Raw genomic sequence first — 24314 nt, 5'->3', positions numbered from 1 at the left:
CTCCGATGCAAGTAAGTGCCCGTGTCTAACCAGGAAGGAACACAACAGAACGATGGGACGAACCAATCATTCATATCCACGCACCGTGGGTGTCGCGAACATTTTCTACATTTGGAATTAGCAATCGGCCTTTTATTGTTTTACAGAATAGTGGAATTTCATCATAAAAATATGTTGTAGTCATGTTATAGTAAGAGATTTTTTCAACACATATTGCGATTATGTGATGCAAATGCATCTACTTTTGAGTATGTCGAAGTGACGAGATGGGACCCCCCCTGTAAGAAAAATAATGGAACATCATGGACTTCCTCATTGTTCGGCGTTGGGATTTGATGCTTTGCGGGTCCGAAATAAACAGCTGATGCTAAGCGAGAAAACTGAATGTGACGTTAGGATTCGCCATTGTCGCCTGCAGTGCGTATTTTGTCATCGCTTGCGTTGATACCTGCTGGCGATGCTCCCACTAATGTAGCCGTTCTTTTAATTTTCGACCGTGTTGTCCATAAAAAAGCCTTTATAAATGGCCAGAGGCACAGTTCGCAGTAACCGCGGTACCCGTACTACTACTACAAAAATCCCTAATCCGTAATTCCACAAATATTTTGTCCTCGATAAATACAACAATATTGTAACAGCGGTAAACGCATTTGCCAATGAGATTTTTAATCTAAATTTGATTTCTTATTCGAACGTATCATGAAAAACTTGTTTAAATTCTTGTACCTTGTTAGGTTTTAGATAAGATAGTCGCCTAACAATAAAATTAGTACTGATGGCAAAAACGCAACATTGTGCAATGAAATAATTACACGGTTTAAAAAAAGAATACCAACAAAATGTTCACTCAGCGTTACTATTACGGAAGTATTTATTCCACTTTGAAGGGAAAAAGAAATACAGATCCAAAATGTGTTCCGGGCTGGAATTATTTGTGGGTGAGAATATGAAGGATGCGTGAATGGTTTAGGGGCACAACAGGGGCCAACAAAGACATCCACATTGTAATTAAAATACAAAGTAATATGGTGTAGCGACGGTGATAACGTTTGCACCAGCCTATATCTGAGAATGCATGAATGTATCAACAAATGGGTAAACAATACCGGCGTGCAATACCCTGGGGCATCCATTGTCAGTTTGCAGTTTATTATTGTTGGATCTCTTGGGGGTGCATCTTCTGCTGTTCTCCACAATAAAGCCTGCTCTCTTTTCGGAGCTAAAGCAGTGTGCTTGCACCATCTCTCTCCATTGTCTAGTTATCTATAACCCTAGCATACATAATGTTGATTTGAGATGAACAAACGTACAAAGAGCAATTTTGTAAGCCAACAGAAAATCATAGTAATGTTGCACCCTGAGTAAGGTCCAATTATTTATTCATCCCTTATAAACTGAATGTACTTAGAATATGTTTGCAATGTTCTTCTCTTAATAATTAAGGGATAATAGCTCATTCAGTTTCTGAAAAATATGTTGCATAGGAAATCTATCTCTCTGCAAACTGGAACAACCAGTGCAATTATTCTTTATGATAGGAAAACCGTGACTCTTAAAGGCGATATACAAAAATGTATACATGTACACAAGGCTACCCTTTTTCTCCTCGCATTAAAATCAAAGTCAGTTAATTCCTTTAAACAGTATGGGAAGAAAAAATAACTAGCATGGATATTTGCACTTTGCAACAAAGAAAGTTTAGCAAGGTATCTTCTTTAGCTGCATGCCAGCTCTTCTCCGAAGTATCCTCAGAAGGGAGAGACTGCATGTTCAAACACCTGCCACTGTTCAAACATTATACTAAAGGCCAATTAGGCTGAAATCTGGTGTGACTCGATTTAAAAAAGGTTTTTCCTCTGGAAGTGAATCTTTGGGTCTTGTGAGACTACGTCCCAGTGCCCCCCCCCCCCCCCCCCCCCCATTCCCTTTCATACCTAAACCCATAGTTTTTTTTTGTTTGTTTTAATTCATTTAGATTTTTATAATTATTGATAGAAAATGTGAGACTGAGCAAGTACTGTTGTACCCCACAAACTAATTTTGCTGTCATTCTTTGTAAGCTGCGTTTGTTTGGCAGAAACTCTGTGTTCTACATCGAGAACTCACTAAAATGTACAGTAACTGTCTACTTGTATGTCTAAAACTTTGTTTAGACACACAAGTACAAGAGAGATGGCTCAGTCACAGGTAAGAGTTGATCATAATGACCCAATTACTGCATCATCCCATTATTACATTACAGTCATTTCGTAAACGCTCTTATCCAGTGAGACTAACAAAGTACATGTGATAAAGTGGCATGAAAAGCTGCACAAACAAGAGACCAGAGGCGGACACCCCGGCTTCGGAAAGTAAAAGTCCTGCCACGTATTTGTTCCACCCATGCAGTACACCAGCTGAACTTAATTAGCACAACCCTTCAGCCAGGTAGAGGAGCTAATTAGTGAAATTACCCTGTTTAGTTAATGAATAGAACAAATACGTGGCAGGACTTTTACTTTCTGAAGCCGGGGTGTCCACCTCTGCAAGAGACCACTAACCACATACAAAGAAGCGTCACTACAAAATATAGTAAAATACTGACATCGCAAGTGCGACGCAGTGTATACGACAGACACAATACCAGTCCACAACACTAACGTATACCCTTAAACTAAATTTCAACTTCTATGTACAATCAATAGTTTTATCTCTGGTTTCCTTGGCAACGAGTGCTTTAATTTTCAAGCCACGACAGATCGCTTCGCTAGTTTCTCAGAGCAGGTTTCACGCACGTAAGGTGATATTCTGGTGACACCTTCTGGCCAGCCGCCGAAAAATATGGGCAATTAAATAATTTTACAATCCCGGGTTAAACGCTTTATGCCAGGACCTTGCTCGAACAGTAGAGTAAATTCATCCTACGATCGCAAATATTAGATTGAAATCGGCAAGACTTAGACTCCTGTTTGTTCTTCTGCATCTTCGTGGTCACGGAATGAAAAGGGCATTTCTACGTATTGGTGACCCTGCAGCAAAAAACGTGATCTTCTTAGGTTCCAGCCTCACGTAAAATAAATGAAATGTGAATGCAAATATAAATGCTTGCTTTTGGACCAGTGATCAAACCCTCCGCTTAATCAAAGATTAAAGACAATAAAAGACTAATCTTTTTCTGTCCGTTTTAATTTTTCATATTTATGTTGTCCACTAGAAGGCGTCAGATCACTATAGCCAGTTTGCATCCTATTTTAAGATACCCTGAATGCGAGCTGTTAAAAGTTCCGATCCATTATATTGCCTCCGTCAGTCGACTCTGTAAGAGATTAATGCACTTTCTTTTTATGAAAACTTTCGTTAGTATACCTAGTTTGGCCCTTGCAAAATCCAGAGGAATATCTGCCCTAGATACTTTTTTAATGTCTCCATAGATTGAGCGATTAGTGATTTCCCACGTCCTTGTTGCACTGCTTCTAGCACTCATTTGTGATGAAAGATCCTTCACTTTCCGTTAGTATTCATGTCATGAATTTGACATGCATCATTGCATCCACCTCTCCACCCCTCATCAGCAATACGTTTAGTTTAGTTTAGTTCATTGGTTAGGGATCATGCACACCACATTAGTTGCACCAGATTTAGCTATGTAGCTAAACTGCATCTGAAGTCCCTGGGCAGGAGGCACATCAAAACTTTAAAATTTAACTTTGACTTTAAATTTGACTTTAAAATCATTGTAAAGAACTGTAACCTATGTAAGTCGCTTTGGATAAAAGCGCCTGCTAAATGAATAAATGTAAATGTAAATGTAAAATAGCCTACATTACACGTAGGAAGCACAACATGGCAACTTAACATACAACATTCATTTGTTACATACACCTGTTGGGGTGCATTGTCCGGTTACCTTAAGAGGTAACTGTAGCCTTCAGCCAGGAGCAGATGTCATCAGGTGGTACCCAGCCTTCACTGAGTGTTTCAACCCTTAACCACGACACTCTCCAGTTGGTGGGCCGGCAGCGGCACCGGCAGCTCCACCAGAATTATTTTCCGGTCATCGGTTGACCACAATACAATATCTGGACGGAGGGTTGTGTGCACCACCTCTGGGAACTGCAGCCTCCTTCCCGCATCGCCCCTCATATCCCAGGAGTTTGCAACAGATCGGGCTTTGGCCTTTTGGTTGCGAAACGCCCGGCTCCCTCTCTGATGAAGGTGATGGCCTTCTTCAAGTCTGTGCCGACTGGCCTCTACTTGCATCTCAGCAAGAGCCAAAAGCACCAAGAGGAAGGAAATACGGAAGGGCTCCAGCCTCCACAGCTCTGGTCGTCCATGAACCCTCCTAGGTAGCTGGTGATCATGTCTCGAATAGCCACCGGAATGTAATAGAGGTCGAGTCCTTCCTGGATGAGGTTGTGTGGGATTGACCCATAGGCATTTGCAAGGTCTAACCAGACAACTGTTAGTTCGCCTTTCTTCTGCTTGGCCTCACGGATCAGACAAAACGAGGACGGAAGATAAAAACACTACATTTATCATGCATAAGTGGCCATAATTATGTTAGTGTCTACATGATTGGGTAGTCTTGAGTCAAACTTATTGTCTTGATGTAAAAATTGTGAAACCTCTGGATTCTCTAATGTGAGTGGATATTGAATTCCATTTCTCCTCTGCCTCGACCATGAATTCTGCTTGTCCAAAAACTGTCTTCCTGAATTGTAACATACAATCACCCCTCACTGAAGCCCTTGTCTCTCTAGCATTGTCCCATGAGAGAGACAGACCTCTTTTTAGTGGAGGAGGTTCCACATCATGAATAACTTTTTACATCAGGCAAACATCTGCAAAAAATATAAAATTGTCAAAGGTGAACTAGTTATATTTCTTTACAATGTTATAATGACGATGACTCCTTGGTTCTTTTTAGGGAGTTTTAACATTTGTTTGTAGAAGGTGTACAATGATTTAAGTGTGATTGCTCCTGCCTGTGGAAATGCAGTATAGTGCTTCAAAGAAGATCATGGAGTGTACAGAAAGCTTTGCAGGAGATGTCTGATAGGTTTAAATAATCAAATTGCTTTTGACATTGCTGTAAAACTTTTAAACTTTTTTATATTGTGGGGAACTAGGTTTTGTTTCAGAATGGTGACAGTGCCAGTGCTCTAGCCAGCCCTTCAATCAAACAATAGCATACTAAAAAAACGGAAGAAGAAGAAGAAGAGTACACTGCTGCAAGGCATGCTGGGAACACTCTGCCCACCCACCCCCACCACGCTAAAGGACAAGTTGGAATCAGTGAGGACACCCAGATATTTGAAGTGCTGGACAACATTTACAACCTCTCCTTTAGCCAGTATATCTGGTTGTTGCATGTGATTGTTCATTATGGACACACACACACACACACACACACACACACACACACACACGGACAGTTTTTCTCACATTAAAGGTCAAACAAGAGTAAGAAAGCTATTCCACTTCTTTGTTCAAAACTGTGAACGTTAAGAAGAAGCTTGTTGCTTCCTGTTCAACCTCCCATTTCCTCTTGCTGTAAAAGGAATCACTGGGGCCCATTATGACCAGGTCCTGATGTATGCAATTTTTACTGAAAAGACATTATTTGTTTTGAATTTTTATCCGTAGTTGTTATAACAGTATTGTTATAAAATTCTTCTCTAAGAATTTGAAACAAGTTAAATTATTTAATTTAGTTTGCTTGGAAAAGCTGTTCAATACCTCTTGAATTACAGACTAATCCTCTTTTGAAACCCATGTCTATTGAGTATTGCACAATATCTTTAATAAAACCAACTGGTGTGACTGTTTAGACTGACAGTGGTCAATGAAATGTTTCTTGAACTTTGCTCTAATAGTAAGTTGTTTAAGGCACTTCCTGTTTCTTTAAGGTTGTTCACTATTTTCTGTGATTGTTGTTACTTGTGTTGTTATTCTAACTGTAATTATACATTTTATGTTCCAGGGTGACCTGGACAGCTTCTCTACTTTTCTTTTTATCTGAAACAGAGGCAATAACAACCCCTCAAACAGTCACAGGCGAAATCACAGGAATACACTAAATTGCCACCGCTTCATTTCAACTAAATCAATGAATTCTCTTTCATCCAGAAACCCCCTATTCAGGCATCACCTTTTAGACATATTGAGTTCCCCCTCACTTCTCATGCACCGGTAGCAGCCACAGGCACGTGATCTGACAACGTACTGGTTAAAATGTCACATCTGATTAGACCATGGTTCTCTTTTTACTGGTAACAATGAATCAATTTGCAAATAAGTTTCATGCAAGCTTGAATGAAAAGGATTATCTTTTACCTTAGGATGTGGTTGTCTCCACATGTCTGCCAGGCCAACTTTAGCTTACTCAATTTTCTGAGAGAAGAAGTATTTCAGAAAATAACGCCTGTGACATTATGCAAATACACTTCCCACACATTAGTCGAAGTTCTGATGCATTTTACAGAATGAATCTTTTTTTTTTGATTGTCATCATTGGGAGCATTTATACATTTTAGAAATAAATATGCTTCTGCTGTTGATCCATTGATCAAATAAATTTACCTTTCTTGTTCATGCATTGTGATGAGAGAGAGCTGACCTTTCTGTGTTTCAGGACAACCACCCTTTTCTGCCTAATGGGTAGGAACAGAAAAAAAAACATCTGATAAGTCCAAGATCTGTTAAGTTTGACATGCTCTTTATCTGATAAATGCATTTCCGTAAAGAACGCTGTTTTGCAGAGAAGGTGATTCTGCTGTGTCATCATTCTCCTCCTTTTGATTGCTTATAATATTGGTGCCTTACATAATTTTCTCAATGCCAGTCACCATTAAAGTGAGGAATTCTGGATTACGGTGAAGAACGTGATTTTTGGTAGAGGGAGTCAAAGATTCTGAATGACAAGATATTGGCACACATTTATATACATCTATACACATATACATACATATATACTGGTGCTGCCAGAGGGAACTTTGCCAAGCCAAGTGTATGGTGCAGCATAATGCCAGATGCACAACATGAAGCAGAAGGGGAAAACAATCTCAAAATCACTCATGCTAATCCAAGTACTGTTCGCCTTATATTCAGTTACATTTACACAAAAACTCTCACACACGCAGACACTTCTTGTCCATTGTTTTTAAATGAAATACGAGATGTAAACCCATACAATTTAATGCAACACATTGTCCCCACAACAATAAAAACAGCTACATTTGTTAGCAAGGGTTGGGTGCACACTTTTATTAGGAAGTATAAGAATTATTTAAGTATAAGAATAAGGTTAGTATGGGACACTGGGCCAGATTGTACTACACACAATTTGGCAGCAATTGCAATTTGTGAACACCTACTCCAGTGTTACTATTTTCAATAAAAAATATTTTTGCATTTAAGTTGCTATATTTTCAAAATATAAATATATGATAAAAATATAAAATATAAATTCATGTATTTAACATACCCATAATATTAATGTTATTAGCTGCAACTGCAAATATTCATATCAACAATTATTTTCACAAAGTTACTTGTAAATTTCGTTAACAAGAAGGAATACAATTCAAAAACAAGACACCGATTAAAGTTAGTGCCTACTGAAAGGGAATAGCACGTAAAATATATTATGCTTGTCTGATTATGTATCTATATATGTGTTTTGTTTTATTATTCCCTTTTGTTAGGCTTATGTTATCTATGCTAATTTGCAGACAATACTGGGACAGACAGATCGTCTTCAATCTGCATCATATCCCTGTGGGGATAGGGGTGGGTAGATCAGTCAGGGATTCCTTGTCTCGCCGCTCTCAGGCATCCTGTGATTGGTTAGTTGCTTGCATGATGTCAGTGGAGTAGCTTATCCTCCAATGTGCACTCACTCCTGATATTGCACTCTGTGATGTGTGAAAAGTTTTACCCCCAGCAAGGTTCGCAGATGCACACCTGGTGGCTAAAATCACCGCTTCCTTGTCACAGGGTTACACACAATTCGCTCCGCCAGTCTGCCACCTCCTCCGCGTCAGGAACTCACGCGGGTAATTCCCTAAACAGCCTTCATAACTCATATATTCTTATATGAGATAAATGGTGAAGGACCACAGCTAGTGGTTGGTGTATGAAGCAGAATTAGGTTAGGTTTCGTACACATTTTCCCGTGTTTCCATGTCATGTGTCTTTAACCAAGAGTTCTACCGTGAAGTTAAGCGTATGGACCACGTTTAAATCTCCCATGGACAGACGTAGTGCCTCAGATCCATCCAACAGTCGGTGGATCTATACCGTTTTTAGTGCATTTCTGAAAATGATCCATTCCCCTTTCTTGACCGTCTTTTAAATTCACTCATGGGATGAACACGTAATAACCGCTGACGGAAACAGTAAACATGTGAGTTGTGTTGCAACGTCTGTCCCAGCCTCAGTCATACACGCAGTACCTCAAAGATAAAAGGATTGTCTGTGAAGATTTTTTTTTTGTTGTTTCACTCCCTCCCTGTTAAAGGTTTCCAAAGACGTATTTCCTCTCATCAGAGTTGTGTTATTTAGACCGTTTACGGCACTTCCCACAGACAGTTACCCACAGTAGCAGGTGGTGTTAATATTGACTAAAAAAATTCTGGGTTGAAGAACTGGACTTCAGCGCAACACAGAATCACTTTTAAAATCAATTATACTTATGAACTTAAACATTTATTGCATTATTTATATAGTATATTTCAAATGGTAGGACATACAGGTATCACAATTTGTTAAAAATATTAAAAACTAGAATTCTCAAGCTGGATTTTTTTGTGGGTATGTATTGCACTGTTACTTTCCCTCTGGTTATTATTAATAATATTGTTAAAATACATGTTATATGTTGTTTTACATTCGAGTTTACAAAATGTAAACTTTCGGTTTCTCATCTATAGAACGAACTTGTCATATGCTACAATTTACGAATTGTTAAACTGCTTTCGGTGGATTTGCAATATGTTTATGCAATATGTTTTTTTTCTTTATTTTAGTTGTTCAGAAGTTGTATCGAAGTTTGGAAATATATATTCCGTAACCATGAAGTGGGTTGGCATTGGATATGTTACATACATATACATAAAAAAAACGAAGGAAGGAAGCCGTCTGTTTAACAGATGCAGTTCTAGAACATGCGTTCTTCATTGCCATGATTCAGTGACGCTAGTTTCACTTCATTAAAGCTGATGATGTGGATATGTGGGGGGCAATGCACCTCGATGCGTGTGCCAGTATGCCCTTTTGAGCTTGGGGCCCGTGAAAGAAGTTAGGTGTAGCGTCGGGTGTAAAGTTTGATACTCGTCTTTAAGGGAAATTGTCTTGAACAGGTGTTTACTGGTATGCTGCCAGTCATGTGGTGACCAGTTTCCGTCCGGAAGAGATACACAAGAGGTGCGAGTAAATTCTACGGTGTGCTCAGACATTGGGCCTTGTTGCTAAATATTTCGACAGTGTACATTTTAGAATCGACTTAAATAATGTGGCAGAAATCTCAGCCAGCGGCTGCGTAGAGGTGTGTCGTTAAACTTGTGCCACTAATGTTGTATATCCTGTGGAGATATCGAACTGGCTACGGTGTTATCTAGGAAGCACACCGAAAGCAATTACAGTATAACATTTCCTGGTTGTGCATGCTTGCGGTGTGTGAAACCGATCGAGGGCTGGTGAACGTCAAGCGTCTGTACCGACATTACTCCTGTTTTTTCTTTAAAGTACATTAATGTTAGTCATTAGAAAATGACTAAGTAAAACGTGGGGCGGAGTGCCAGCTCAAAATGGAAGATTTTTGTGCGGTGTGCGATGTCCAGCACTGAATCAAATTTTTAATGTAATTTAAAAAATGTTAAATTGCACTTTACTGTTAGCCTGTTATACACACAAGTAAATTGTTACTTTTCCCCCTTACTTTTGCGCGTAACGCGGACACAGAATGCACATTAACGAATATATCAGTATTCCGAACATGGCCTACATCGGAGAGCAATGCACATTTGAACTTAATGAATTAATAAGCAATGAAAATCCATTGAAAGTCCATTGTTTTGGGTTTCCATGTGTGTGCTATTTTAGTGTATGCTGTTGAGAACATTTTGATTGTTGCCTTTCACGTCTTTTTTGACCTTGGACGCAAAAAGTGAGTTGGTCCCAGAGACTGGGATGGCAGAAGCATCTCATAGTGGTAAGGAGCTAGGCTTGTAATCCAAAGCTTACTACTTTGATAAGTGAAATTGCTTCAGTAAATATCCGGCAGTGATTTGTAAGCTATGCAAGTAGCTTTGGATAAGGGTAAAAATGTAAAACTGTTCCACTTTAAATACATGCAACTACTCAGTACTACTTGACAGATAAATGTAGTTGAGCAGTACAAATTTTAAACACTTTTTGTAATTAGACTTGTCTGGCAATGATTATATGTATGTACACAGTCGTCTTATGTAGGTACAGTGTAAAAACACAGGTATTGGTGCCACCTGGTGTAAAGTATGTCATTGGTTTTGATGCAATATCGTGCACTTCATGAATTTAGTAAAGAATGATCTTCCAGAGGGTTTTAATTTTGACTGAATACATTTCAAGAAAGTGCTTAGCTCTTCATGATCCCTCAAAGACACTTTGTACTCTTAAGCTCTGAGAAACATTACGGATCACTCTGTGCGTGCGCTTCTGAGTATGCATGCGGTGAGTCATTGCTGAGAAACTCCAGTTGTTCTGCTGTGGTTCACACCTTAATGGGTCATTTCTCTGGAAACTACCTCTCACTGATGTATTGCTTCTCATTTCCCTTTTCCAATTGAATTAAATGGTACTCTTAAATTAAAGTTAGTATATATATATAGTTATAGATAGTTTCCATCTGATCGGAGTAGCCTTGGCCTGCTGGCGTCACTGGTTCTCACGTATTTGTTGGAAATCCTGGCTTCCGTTGGTACTTGGCCTTAAAGCTGAAAACTGAGGCAATGATGGGAGAGTCTCGACAGCCAAGTGGCACAAAGGCACGATCAGGGCAAACTCTGAACTCCAAGGGGTGCTGTAAACCAGCGTTTCCCAACCCTGCTCCTGAAGGCACACCGTCCTGCATATCTTCTATCTATCCCTGCTCTACCTACCTGACTGAACTCATCAGTGGCACTTTTGATTAGCTGAGCACACCTGATTTAGTCAAGCAGGAAGGATACATAGAAGATATGCAGGACAGTGTGCCTCCAGGAGCAGGGTTGGGAAACACGGCTGTAAACGATGCCGTGTAGAAACGTAACCTGGACTGCATGCTGCCCAGGCTGTTTATCTGGTTGTATACGATGTCCTGTACATTATTGTGTAGCCGGACACAGAAGTTTTTTTCCCCTTGTTGTGCAGACCTTGCTAAAACAGGTTAGTTTCAGCTTTCAGATAAAAACCCTAATATTCACGCGGCATTCTTTGATGAATTTTTGTATAATTGTATGCAAAACTTTGGCGGGACGTCCAGTTGTAGGCTGTAAATGGATTGTGAGCCAGCTAAGGTCTTGTTTGATCATAAGTAATCCCCTTGAGGCAATCTGCAAGTCACTAAAATCTTTAAAAAAAAATTTAAGAAGCCAACGATGTAAATGACAGCTAGAAACTTTAATGGCTTGTGTATAAGTTAAAACAATAATGGAATCAAAACATATGAAATCATCCTTGATGTTTCACCATACATTGGTAAATATTTGGGTTGGTTTTATCTTATTGGAATCTTTTTATTGATGCTTACTTGATGGACTCCCTGGCTTGTTGCTAGAGAGAAAGACAGTAGAATTCATGTTTGTAGTTCAAATATTGAGTCAAGCGCATATAGGGCAATGGTGTAGTTGCTGATGACAGGTAGGATAGAGGCCTTTGATCACATAGAGGATGAAAGAGTGGCATAGAAAGATCAGAAGGTGAAGCCTCTGATCACAGACTGAATAAAGTTCGAACCCGTTAAAGATAGGAGAGAGCTATAGCCTCTCACTGTAGGTATTATCGATACATTGCGTTACTGGCATTTAGCCACCACTCTTATCCAGAGTGACTTACATATGCTACAATTTTTACATGTTATCCATTTATACAGCTGGATATTTACTGAGGTAGTTCTGGGTTATGGACCTTGACAAAAGGTACAGCAGCAGTGCCCCAGCGGGGAATTGAACTGGCAACCTTTTTACTACAAGTCGGCCTCCTTACCACTGTGCTACGCTGCTGTGGGATAGAGGTGTTGCTTCTGATCTCACATAAGACAGAGGTGTGATTGCATATTACTGGAAAGACAGAGGTGTTGGCACCTTGCTTTCATCTCTGTTGGCTGTTGCTACGACACTGTAGGACCCTGACACTTTAACCACTGACGTCTTCTGTCTGCACGAGACCTAAAGTGACATTAAGACATTATCTGACTTTTTGACAGCTTTTGCCTCTGACGTGGACCTCTCTCGCTGCTCACGGGAACCTCCCCCCTGGCACACATCGCCCCCTCCTGGCAGGCCAAGGAAGATACTCAAGTGTGTCAGGGCTGCTGCGGAGTCGCAGGCAAATGGAGGTGCAAGGTGCCAGAGCAAACAGGAGCTGCAATGCAGATGACCTGCGGAAGGACCCCAACAAGTGCTGCCAGAAGTGTCCTCCAGGTGAGCAGTGGGGCTCTGTCCTGCCAGAGACAGGCTGGTACAACAGGATATGACCTCAAAGGCTGCCCACAGTGACTCAGACGAACGTAGAACCTGATCCTGCTCAACAGCAGATCACTACGCAAGCAGCCAGATCTGCTTGAGCTGCCATTGACTCACACACAGCAGGGTCCAGGGAACATGACCTTCTGTCTCTCTCGTGCAGAAGTCCTAACTCTCTCTGCTGAGATTGCAGTCTTGATGCTGGTGATGGGATGTCGGTTTAGGCAGGGCCAGATAAGGCTAGCACAAGCCAGTCAAACCAGTCATATACTGACCATGTATACTGTCATGCTTATTAATGCTGTCACCCTAGTAATTTTGTTACTGGATCTACTGACATTTAGAGAGCCTGACTGACGTACATGTATGCAAGTCACTAGATGTATATTGTTCTGCAACATGTCCTGCAAAGGACATTTCTGATCTGTAGAAAATTTGAAAATATAGCGTGGGCATGGGTGTTTAAAAGATACATCCTTAATTTTCTTTTCAGAATTCGTTATCCAGGGCAAATCACATTCTAAAAGTTATTTTTGATCCATTTATATTGCAAGATATTTACTTTATAAGTGATTCAGGCTGAGCGCATCCCCAAAGGATACAAAACAAACACAAATGTGTGGTTACAAGCCAAGTACTTCATCCATTCCATCACACTGCCATCTTATGCCATGTTGTTACCGGTGGTATTATTCAGGTGGAAAGATTATCACTAGAACTGAACTGAACAGAACTGAAATTTCTGATCTGAGGTCATGTCTTGCTGCCTTGCTGTTTCCTACAGGTTATCGCAAAAAATCATCCTCTCAAGAAGGGTGTGCGGGCACGGAAATCCGGTGTTCTCCCTGTGATGACAACTTTTTCACCGAGATAGACAACACCACACCAAAGTGTAGGGTGTGCAGACAGTGCAATGAGCAAGGTATTCACATCTTCACACAATCAATCATAGTGTGATACGGGCAGAGACTGCTGCTGGGAGTGGGGGGGGGTGGACTAGCACTGGAGTTTTCAGAACCCGTTGAAAATTAACAGATGAAAATCAGGAGGAAGAGTGTGAAGTGTAAAAGATGGATGTAATTGTGTGAAACAGTGGCTGTTTGTGTTCGAGGGACAGTTATAGACAAGTTCTGATGCATGTCCTGTGTCCGCAGCAAACGAGAAAGAGGAGTCCCACTGTAAACCTGATCAGGACACTGTGTGCGGCTGTGAAAAAGGATACTACAAAGTGTACTTTGGAAACACATTTAATTGTGTAAAGTGCACCGAATGCTGTAAGTATAAGTGTAAGCGCGAGTGTCATAACTGCAAGACAAAGCACGGCTCTTTGTTTTCACAGATGTGGGATTTCACTGATGGGGAAATGCCAACAACCTCATAGGCTGTAAAGGAAACAGGTCAATGTGCTAGAGGATTGTATAGGTCCCTGCTTCAGTTCCTCCTTTCCTTCTTACCTCTGGTCCTCATTCCTCCGAGAGGTCAAGCATTTCACCAGCCCAAACCGAGCGGGTTACTGAGTCTTACTATGCTGTACTTCCTGTGTCTGAATTTCTTTTCAGGTTCCACAGACCCGGGCATCCATTGTGGACCCTGTAATTTTGGCCAAAATGGAGACCAGCAGAAGATGTGCAAGCCGTGTGGAAAGTAATAAATCCATGTTAACTACAGCGGGTCTGCACCGTATGTGTAATTTGCCTGTTCGCTGAGAGTCAGAGGGCTCCAACAGAGTCACACGTCTAGATTTTTCATGTTAATTTATAATTTAAATATAAAAATAATATATAACACTTTAAAATGGTCTGACAGCATGCCATCGGGTTGAATGAAAGAATAAAGCATAAGTGTAGTCTCACAGTGTTATGCTGGATGCACACAAAACAGTTTGCCTCCCCTTTCCCAGCAAAAAAACAAACAAACCAGAATATACAGCTATTAGTTTAATGCCTTAGTGACATCCGTCGAATCGCTAATTATATGCATTTAGGTTATTGGGTTGTGGATTTCCTTTCTTTCAAAGTGTAACATGATAAGACACTATCAGAATTTCCTGTCATGCGAGACACCTCTGCAGTTTCTACTGAGCTCTTCCCTTCAAAAACGCCCACGTTGTGATGAAGTTAGAACTCGTGCTGCTTGGACATGCAGCCCTTACACCCCCTCCAGCCATAAAGACGAGGGACTCATTCAGCTCCTCATTCAACAGGACGTTGGTGAACATGCAAGTTGATGCATGTGGGCACAGTGCAGGGAGGGCAACATGGGGCATCCCCCACCAGTTTTCCAATGTAATGCAGCAGTTTTACACCAGTTTTACAATGTAATACCCTTTTAAAAATGAATTAATGAAACGATAAGCCAAATCAGGTTGGCCCACCTTAATGCAGGCTGTGGCAACGCTCAGTGCAATGCCACGCTCCTTCGCTGGGGGTATTTCAGAGACACAGGCTGGAGGTTGTGGATGGTGAGTCTGCGTGCCAGTCTGATGCCGGTACTAACCATGTGCTTCTTTTGCTTCCGTTTTATCTTTTCAGGGCAGACTGTTCCAAGGGATGGAGAGAAGCCTGTCAGTATCTCTGTCCTACTACAATCGTCATGACCCCTAACACCACAACAACCACTACAACCGAGAAAACCGGAACTACTGTACCAGGTACTGTATCTGGGTACTGTACCTTATTTGCTGAATAGGGCCTCTTGTCCAAGGCAGCTGCCAGCACTTGGGAAGTATACACATGTATGCTTTAGCCTATGTTCGCAGCTGTGCAACTTTTTTTTTTGACTGGTACAACTGAGAAAAAACACCGTGCTTAAGGACATGACAGTGGCCCATAAAAAATTCAAATCCATGACTCCCCATTCTGGAGTTCTTTGCTCCAGCTGTCTCTAACCTCATATTGCACTAAATGCAACACATCGTTGACCAATCAAAAGAGGCTAGGCATACTTTTGAAATGATATTCACCTGAGAAATAGTGCAGATAAAAACATGATTGAGAAAGTTGTCTTTCCTTTCTTCATGTGTTAAATCCCTATCTGTGCCAATACTTGAGATATACCATGGGTTTGTGCACCATATTGCTTTTATGAAAAGATCCCTAACTGGCTGAACTCTACTTGGCTAAAATCTGCATAAAATAAGAAAACAGACTGTGATAAGTTATAGCCTACTGATTACATGAGACCACCAATGAAAGCTTATCTTACCTTTCCTAATATTATCCACACAGTGCTGCTGGATTCCCTAGCTAGACAGTGAGCAAGCTAGCTAACAAGCTGGCTTTTAGACATTTTTATTTATTTCCTGACTATTAGCGTTACATAGTAGAGTACAGATGCTGGCATACTACAAGCACTACTTCTCGAGAGTGTGTGTCCATCTTCAGGAATTTAAATGAGCTCATCAGTGATGTGGAATGCATCAGATACCATGGTTATGTTTGTCAATGATATCAAAATGATATAGGAAAATTTCATTTACCTATGTTATATCGGTGAGTATTGTCACAACTGGAATGAAAACTGACCAAGAGGAAGAACGAATCAGGTCTAATAATTTTACATAATTTTATGGTTTTATACAGCACTTTTTCAGTGAACGAGTAAAGCAAATAAAAATTCCACTGACGTTTTGTTTTTGAAAAATCTAATTTACATTCTAGCCAGTCTTAATATCAATCACTTGGTAATTTGATTTCGAGCTATGTCAGAATTTGAGCCATTGCCATTATCATCCTTTTGCCGTTGGATTCACCCCTGTTATCTGCGCTGTGAATGTACAGATAGTAACTGGCGAAACCTATTGAGGAGTGAGAGCCACGGCATGTGCTGATATCAGCATCTGACCTGGTCAGTCGTCAGACAGGAAGCGAAGTCGCTATAGGCTTCACTTCTGAAGCCCTATTCAATCCAATTGCTGCCAGATCCACTACCTCCCTTTGTTAACATGAGCCGAGTGTCTATGCTGGATCACCTCCCCCTCATGGCAAGTGGATAATAAAATAGATTTCACCTCCAATTAATGCATGGATGGATAATAAAAAAACATTTATACAACATTTATAAATGATAGGTCTCAGTGTAAATGAGTGGGGCATTAATGTCTAATCAAAAGAAGTTGTGGCAGATGCTCTTATACAGACCTAATTGTAAAGAAAATGTACAAAAGTATATAAGGCCACATGAACAGTACATGCAGAAAATGACAGGCCATGTCTAACCACCTGTCAGTCCGTCACACAGTGGTATAATGACTGGTGCCATTATGAATACCTATGATAAAATATTTCAAAAAGATATTTAATAACACCCTACTGTAATTTACAAAAAAAAGGAAGATTTAAGTGTTACTTAACAAGGAAGGGGAGTTAAGATGTTAGGACCCCAGGAGTTGGATTTTGAGTCTGGTGGAAGGTGGCTGGAGACTCCCATTGTCCTAATCTGTTTGTGTCTTTGTTTGGGAGCAGGCAGTACCCTGAACCATCCCCGATACATTGTCGTCCTCCTCTCCCTGCTGTTGACACTGCTGTTAGGGTGCTCACTGGCCATCGCCCTGTGCTTCTGTGCTCAACGAGCACGAGGGTTTTTCCTCTTGCCCTGGACCCTGGAAAAAAACGCCAATCAGCCCCACCAGCTTTACCAGCCCAGAGACACTGTGCTAGACAAAGCACACACCACCCATCCTGGTAAACACTGCTTACTGCTGAAGTCACACATCACATTACATCACTGTCATTTAGCAGATACTCTTATACAGACTTATACAGAGCAACTTGCATACAGTAGGTTACAGTTTTATCCACTTATACGGCCAGATATTTACTGAGGCAATTATGGGCTAAGTACCTTGCCCAAAGGTTACAACAGCAGTGTCCTAGTGGGGAATCTAACCAGCAACCACTTGGTTATGAGCCTTTCTTCTTACCACTATACCCCACTGCTGTCCCACACACGTCACATGGCCCAATCACTCTGACAGTCACGTCTCTCTGGTGTGATTGTTTTGTTCAAAATGAATGTAACTTGAGAGAGAATGTTAGTTAACCTGTACTATGACACTGAAGGTGAATTATATTATATTCATTCTCACATAAAAGCCAACATAATCCGTGAACAATCATGCAATGTTCTGAAACACTGAAGGACAGAGATGTCTAAATAATAATTTTTATGCTTGATTTGAACAGATCTGCCTTGTGACAGCCACAACCCCCCAGTAGTAGAGGTGCGTAGTCTTAATTAATATACTTCCTGATGCACAGTATGACTTGAATTTCTTACATATATTTAAGATGTGTATGTGTTTTTCCATGTTTTCATAGTTCACATTTCTTCAGAAGTCCAGCTTTATTTTCTTACGGGTCCTCAGTGATTCGCATGATGTTAGTAGAATTTTTTCTGCATTGCAGGTGTCAAAAAACTATCCAACAATCCCAAAGCTGGCACCCTCCCAAGACCCCTCAGTTCCGATGCTCATGACCATGCCCCCCCCATGTTTTCAAAACAATTACAGCTGCAGACTTGCCACGCCCCTGCTTAAAACTGAACCTAAAGGTAAGGTTTTTAAAAAAATGTGTTCCTTTATTAGAGTTTTTTGGAATTCGGACCCTTTTTTGTGTATGGTACCTTAATTTAGTGTTTATTAGACGTTAAGTATTCATCTGACAGACGTGTTTTCCATAACTCACTTTAAGAAGCGTGTAGCTAAGGGTGTGTTACTGGAAGTTTGATGTCTTGCGCAAAGTTGTGGGTTCAGAGGCTGGTTACTGAAAAAAAAAAAAACGTGGGGTACAGAGTGTGCTAGAGTGTTATAATCAAAGTTCAAAGGGCAAAAGGAACAATGTTTCGGCTGAAACCGGGCCTCAGTGTTTCCTGCTTGTTTTTGCTGCCGACTGATCTGATCTCGACTTGGTGATTTACATGTGACTAAGAAATGGGCTACAGGGTTTTGTGTTGGTGGCTGGGTGAGAGTTTCGCTCCGTGTTATAAAAAAACATGGTGACGTCTGCGGCTTGCTGTTGTCCTGTCGTGTTCACTTTCGACCAGTTTACTCTTTTCCCTTATCTGTCGGTGGCGGCGCAGGGGCGTACGTGGAGGTGGACACTCAAAGGCGACACTTCAGAGGAAGCCCTCGATCTGATATCAAAGAATGGCCTCTTCTTGACTCCTGAAATGTTTCACACGGTGGTCAGGGCTTCGTGCTCTGGCATTATGTCGAATTCAACTGAGTCAAAGGAATGCCCGTGCTTTGGTAACGGGGCTATTAATAGCAGTAAACTGTAAGACTTTCCCAGTGCCGATCCTGGGAGCACTCTGTGCATGATTAACGTGCTTTGCCTGAGCTGCTCATCAGCTCGATCTTTATTTTCTGTGTTTAAAGAAAGATGTGTGTCATCAGAAGTGCTTTTTGGCTAATGAGAGAGTATAATCGAGGTGGTAGTGTAGCATCGAGGTAAAGAGCAGGATTCGTAAACGAAAGGTTGCCGGCTCAATTCTCTGCTGGGGCACCGCTGTTGTACCCTTGGCTAAGAAACTTAACGCAGAATTACCTCAGTGAATATCCAGCTATATAAATCAGTAACGTGTAAAACTTGTAACCTTTGTTTAAGAGCGTCTGCTAAATGCCAATAACATAATGTTAAAGTTGTTTATATTACATTACGTCATTTAGCAGATGCTCTTACCTAGAGCAACTTCCAAATAAGTGCATCACTATGCTAAGAGTAGTTATTGAGAAGTATGACAAGAGGTCAGTATGATAGTGAGTTTATTGTGAAGGTTTTTGATTATATATGTCCCTTGAACAATGTTGTGGCAGTAGTCTCAATTAACAGAATGCAGTGCAATACAAAATAGATTTACTTAACATGTTTATTCCCTGTAGCATCTGAATACACTTTACGAGCAGGAGTCAGACACTAGCCTAAGCAGGTCCTTGAGCTGGGATTTCAAAATATGTACCAGCTCTCTGACATGGCAAAATGTGACAGAGTAGTGCAGCCTGGTAAATGAAAGATTGATTCCTAACAGCCTTCAGTGGAGCTCTGTGGTGGCCAGAGGTCTTCTTGGTGTGTAGAGAATGGCGTGGGTTGGAGGTGTACTGTGACTTCTGTTGAAATCACCTCACAGCATGTCGTGTGGAACATCCCCCTTGAGCCATGAGAAGATTCATGATATACTTTGGGTTAGAATGCCATAACACTTTATTGTATCAGAGAGGGTACAGGTAGCAGCTACATTACTGGTCGTTCAAAACTTGAGGGAAAGGATCAGTGAATGAATCTCAAAATGGAGCCATCCTGAGCCAACTGTAAATTTGTATGGGTTGAACACAGACCAGAAGGCTTCACTGTACCTGAGCTGGTTTTACAGTCCAGAATTACAATAGCTTTTTAGGTTGGGTTCGGGTACTTTGTGAGGGGAAAAAAAAGTTATTTTCTGTGATAAACGCACATACTCATAGTGGTGTGTGGAGTGAGGAAGAATTCAGTTGGAAAAACGAACACCTTGAAACGAGGTCAACACTAAATTTGAGAGCAAAGAGAGTAGAAAAAAAAAAAATAACAGACAAAACCACTTCTCTTTTTGTTGTGGGAGACATTTACGGTCATTGCTGATGGAGAAAAAGGCTGACTTTGCAAAAATGGGCTTAATGTGGAAAAAAAATTCATTTCCATTCAGCAAAAGCTGGGACATCGTTTTGTTCATTTTGGTGGCAAAACTGTTTTCTTAATTGCGTAAATTACTTTTTAACATAATTGCAATTTTTGAGTAGGCTACTGTTTTTTAATTTTAGTTTTAATAAACTAGTTTTCCAGTTATTTTGATTACCTTTTTGATTATTTAACATCTTATTCACCAAGCTAACTAATTCAGCATAGTTAACCTTCGGTTTATTTATCAGTTGAATTGCATGTATAAAAAGCTTGTCGGCATTTCAATGTGACATGCTGTAAATAGTTACCTAAACGCACCCACATATTTCCTTTTATATGGCACAGATACGTTTGTTGTGAATAAAATCAACATTTTTCAAGTATTTTCCCAGTGTATTTTTAAAACGATGTGTTGAAGAGCAAAGCCAAAAAGCGGGTTCACTTCCTTGCGGAGTGTTTTCATTCTTCATACTTGGAAGCAGATTCAGGAAAAGACTTTTTGCAAGTCCATTCAGAGTAATATGTCAGTGAAACCTATTGATTACGTTGGTCGCTCAGTTAGTCTTTGTTGTCCTTAAAACAATGAATTAAACAACTATCCAATTTTGATTCCTTAATTAAGTAGCATGCTAATCAGCGTTACCACTCTGCTTAATTTGCTAAGTTTGTTACTTGTGTCTTTCACAAAAACAAGTCACTGGACACAATTCCTTCACTCAAGAACTATCGGCACATGCTGATGAAGTGCCAAACCAAGATCAGTACTCTTTCCAGCTCAGTTAAGAGCAAAGAACCTCCAGGTCTAAGGTTGGAGTAATACTGAATAAACTTATACTGCTAATAACACTGGCACATGATGAGGAGAGTATATGTGCAGTAATTTTAAAAAAATCAAATAAAAAGGAGTAATTTCCTTATATTGCCGACATCTTAGATCAGAATGCAGCTCTGTCTTTGACTTTGACTTGATCAAACAAATCTGTCCCATTTTGTCTATTTGTCTGTGTCTGTCTGTCATATCACATGACATTCAACATTAAGATTGCTCAGCTGCCGATAAAGTTTTAACCATGGTATTGCAACATTGCAGTGCACTCATTTCATATTCTTGGTACGGCACTTGGAAGTAGGCAATAGATGCAACAGAGGCGGTCAAATGGTTCCAAGTAATCGAATGGGTGCTCTCTGGAAATCTCTCTGGGAAGCAAACTTGGCCGTATATGTGTCTCTGTCTATCTATGTAACCTGGCATAATCACATCTGCCAGACAGAATTTTACTGGTCACCATTCAGAAAAGAATCTTTAATTAATCTGAGGCGTGTTCCTCAGTGAATGATGTCGGTGTCGGTGTCAGTGTTGGTGTGTCGGTGTTGAGTAATTTCTGGCTCCTCTGTTCCTCTGTGCAGTGTTCAGGGAGGACTCGCAGACAGGCAGCTGGCCCGCGACGGTGCTGTACGCCATCATCGGGGAGGTGCCCGTGCGGCGCTGGAAGGAGTTCCTCCGGCTGCTGGCGGTGCCGGACGGGCAGATGGAGCGGGTCGAGCTGGAGGCCGGGCCCTGCTACCTGGAGCAGCAGTACCAGATGCTGCGTCTGTGGAGCCAGAGGGGTGACGTGGGACTGGAGAACGTCTACTCCGCCCTGCACAGCATGGACCTGTCCGGCTGCGCCAAGGAGCTGCGGGACAAGCTGGAGCAGCTGCAGCAGGCTGCCAAGACTGCGCAGGAAGAGGCCGGCTGAATTCAGCTTCTGCTCTGCAAAGTGACACCTGCCCCTTGCCCTAAAAAAACTGCTGCTGAGGCGCGACTTGTGCAGAGTCGGACCTCTGGAGAAACCTGAAAGGACTACATTAGTAGAGTTTGACGTGCCGTCTGGTCAGGGCCATCGGACATGGCACATGGAGTGAAGGGAGTGAAGGAGGAAACTGGATGCTTTGCACAGACAGACAGAACTTCTCAGGAAACCCAGAACTTACTGTTCTCAGATCTCTCTGTCTGCTCCCTGAAAGAGAGTCGGAGACTCCAGTCTGCCCTAGGACAGGTCTCAGGTCCGAAGTGAGCGCAGAGGACACTCTCATATGAACGCGAAACCTTTGTTGCATTTTGACATTGCGACTAAGGGCGGGACTGGAGTAAACAATACTCTTTTGAGTTTTGAGGAATCTGCGCGGTTAAAAGAAGGTGCTTCATTTCACATGCTGCCAGTTAAGGGTAAAGTGGGGCGGGCTGTCAGCACACACCAGAATTGCCCCCCCCCTCTGCTTAGGTACTTCCTGAACAAACGGCCTGCAAAACCACAGCAAAAGTCCTGACCTTCTATGTCAGCCTGGACGGGAGGCCCCTGGGTTCGCTGACTGAAACTCCACACCCCCATGTTGCCCCCCCCAGTTAGTGACATTACGCAATAGACCCAGCAAACAGTGTATAAGACTGAGACGTCTAAATGGTGGCAACAATATTTGTAAGTCACAGATGCATACTTTTGAAGCTTCAACTGTGTACGGCACAACTCTAATTTATGACTGATTAGGCATAACATCAACTATCTAGGCAATCGTTTAGCTCACCCTGAGTCATGTGGGTAGTGTTTTATAAAAGTTTTATAAAAACGAGATTTATAAAGCAAGCTTTGCAGAATGGGTTTTTTTCTTTTATCGAAAATTCTGTATTAAAACAGTGCTTGTGTGCGTGCCATCTGCTGGCACAAAATGAGCTTTGCACGCTACTGAAATGTAAATGAATTTTTAATTTCTTTATTATTTATTTTAATTCACAAGTGTGGATTGGGAGTCACAAGCACACACTGTGTTGTACAATGTGAGTATGCATGTTGGTTTACAAATAAGGATGCTGTTTGTTTTTTGACACCAAGTAAGACATTTTTCGGGTCGCGACCTCCCTCGGACCTTAAGGAAGCTAATAACCGACACGTTCTCTTATCTGCCTCATCAGTGCAAAGCACACCTATCTGCTCAGCAAACACAGCTAATTAAGACCACAGGAAGTGATGACGGCCCTGACAGGAAGTTGAAAAGCTGTCAGCCTCAGACACATTCATGGAAGTGTTCTCTTTATTTTCTTTCTGAATCAGAAAAGTCAGGTACTGTAGACACAAAGGTCCAATAAACTAAAACATCATTGCTTTTTTTTAAGGTTTTTTAAAGTTTTTAAGGATTTGTGTCAATGTTTACAACTGTGTAAATGAACATGCACTGAGTGTATGTAGCTCAAAACACATTTAAAGTATGCTTAATATGGAGTCCTGTTAAGCACAGACATTTCTAGGCAGCATTTAAATGTCTTGTTTTTGGTATTGACCTTAAATGTCAGTATGTATTTCCACAAAAACTACAGATAATCAGCACATCTTAAGTGTGCTTAGGCCTGATCTCTTAACAAATACTGTATCAATGGTTTACTTTACAGTTATAATTTCAAATATCTGTGTAATTTGTGCTTGAAATCTTGTTTTATTTCCCATTAAAAAATTAATGAATGCTTGAAAAAGTGAGATGTGGCATGTATTTGGTATATTCTTTATTGCGTTTGAGTATTATAAACAAAGTAGCGATGGTATATTAAAAATATTAGTTTGAGTAGCTCTGGCTAGAAGACAATGAGTGGCTGACTGCAGGGTTTTATACAGATCCTACGAATCCTGATATTTTTACAGACATCTAGTCAACATCTCTGACATTAGTACACATCACAAGTGATACTTCATTGGGACTTCCATCATTTAATTATTTCATGCCCTTAGGACTTTGGCCAAAAAAAAATATATAAATTACTATATAAATTACAAGCCCTTATGCTGTAGTCTGGTTTAATGGAAGTCAAGGTGAAGCACCGACATTATGAGATGGATTTATGTCATAACTGAACATACAAAGACTTGAACCACAGCACACTGAGCCAGCATTTCTCAATCCTACTCCTGGCGGCCCACTGTCCTGTCTATCCTTGCTCTACCTACCTGAC

The 24314-nt window shown here is 41.0% G+C and overlaps 1 protein-coding gene across 1 annotated transcript; it reads left to right on the top strand.

The window, feature by feature from the left end:
- The first annotated feature begins 8773 nt into the window (after positions 1 to 8773).
- Positions 8774 to 23375, top strand: si:ch211-112c15.8 (tumor necrosis factor receptor superfamily member 1A). Its single transcript, XM_036532431.1, has 10 exons — positions 8774 to 8793; positions 12425 to 12641; positions 13468 to 13605; positions 13838 to 13957; positions 14243 to 14327; positions 15215 to 15333; positions 17147 to 17365; positions 17867 to 17904; positions 18089 to 18233; positions 21743 to 23375. The coding sequence occupies exons 2-10, from the start codon at positions 12551 to 12553 to the stop codon at positions 22072 to 22074; spliced, it is 1287 nt and encodes a 428-aa protein (XP_036388324.1). The 5' UTR covers positions 8774 to 8793; positions 12425 to 12550; the 3' UTR covers positions 22075 to 23375.
- Positions 23376 to 24314: the final 939 nt, after the last annotated feature.

Source organism: Megalops cyprinoides, chromosome 7 (assembly GCF_013368585.1).
Source record: "Megalops cyprinoides isolate fMegCyp1 chromosome 7, fMegCyp1.pri, whole genome shotgun sequence".
Taxonomy (NCBI): domain Eukaryota; kingdom Metazoa; phylum Chordata; class Actinopteri; order Elopiformes; family Megalopidae; genus Megalops; species Megalops cyprinoides.
The sequence above is the reverse complement of the archived record's forward strand: the minus strand, read 5'-3'. Positions and strand labels throughout refer to the sequence as shown.

Excerpts from the sequence above, each read along its gene's own strand:
- si:ch211-112c15.8 (XM_036532431.1), top strand. The coding sequence starts at position 12,551 with ATGGAGGTGCAAGGTGCCAGAGCAAACAGGAGCTGCAATGCAGATGAC. Across the intron at positions 12,642-13,467 it reads CTGCCAGAAGTGTCCTCCAG|GTTATCGCAAAAAATCATCC; the intron begins GTGAGCAGTGGG and ends TGTTTCCTACAG. Across the intron at positions 17,905-18,088 it reads ACAACCCCCCAGTAGTAGAG|GTGTCAAAAAACTATCCAAC; the intron begins GTGCGTAGTCTT and ends TCTGCATTGCAG.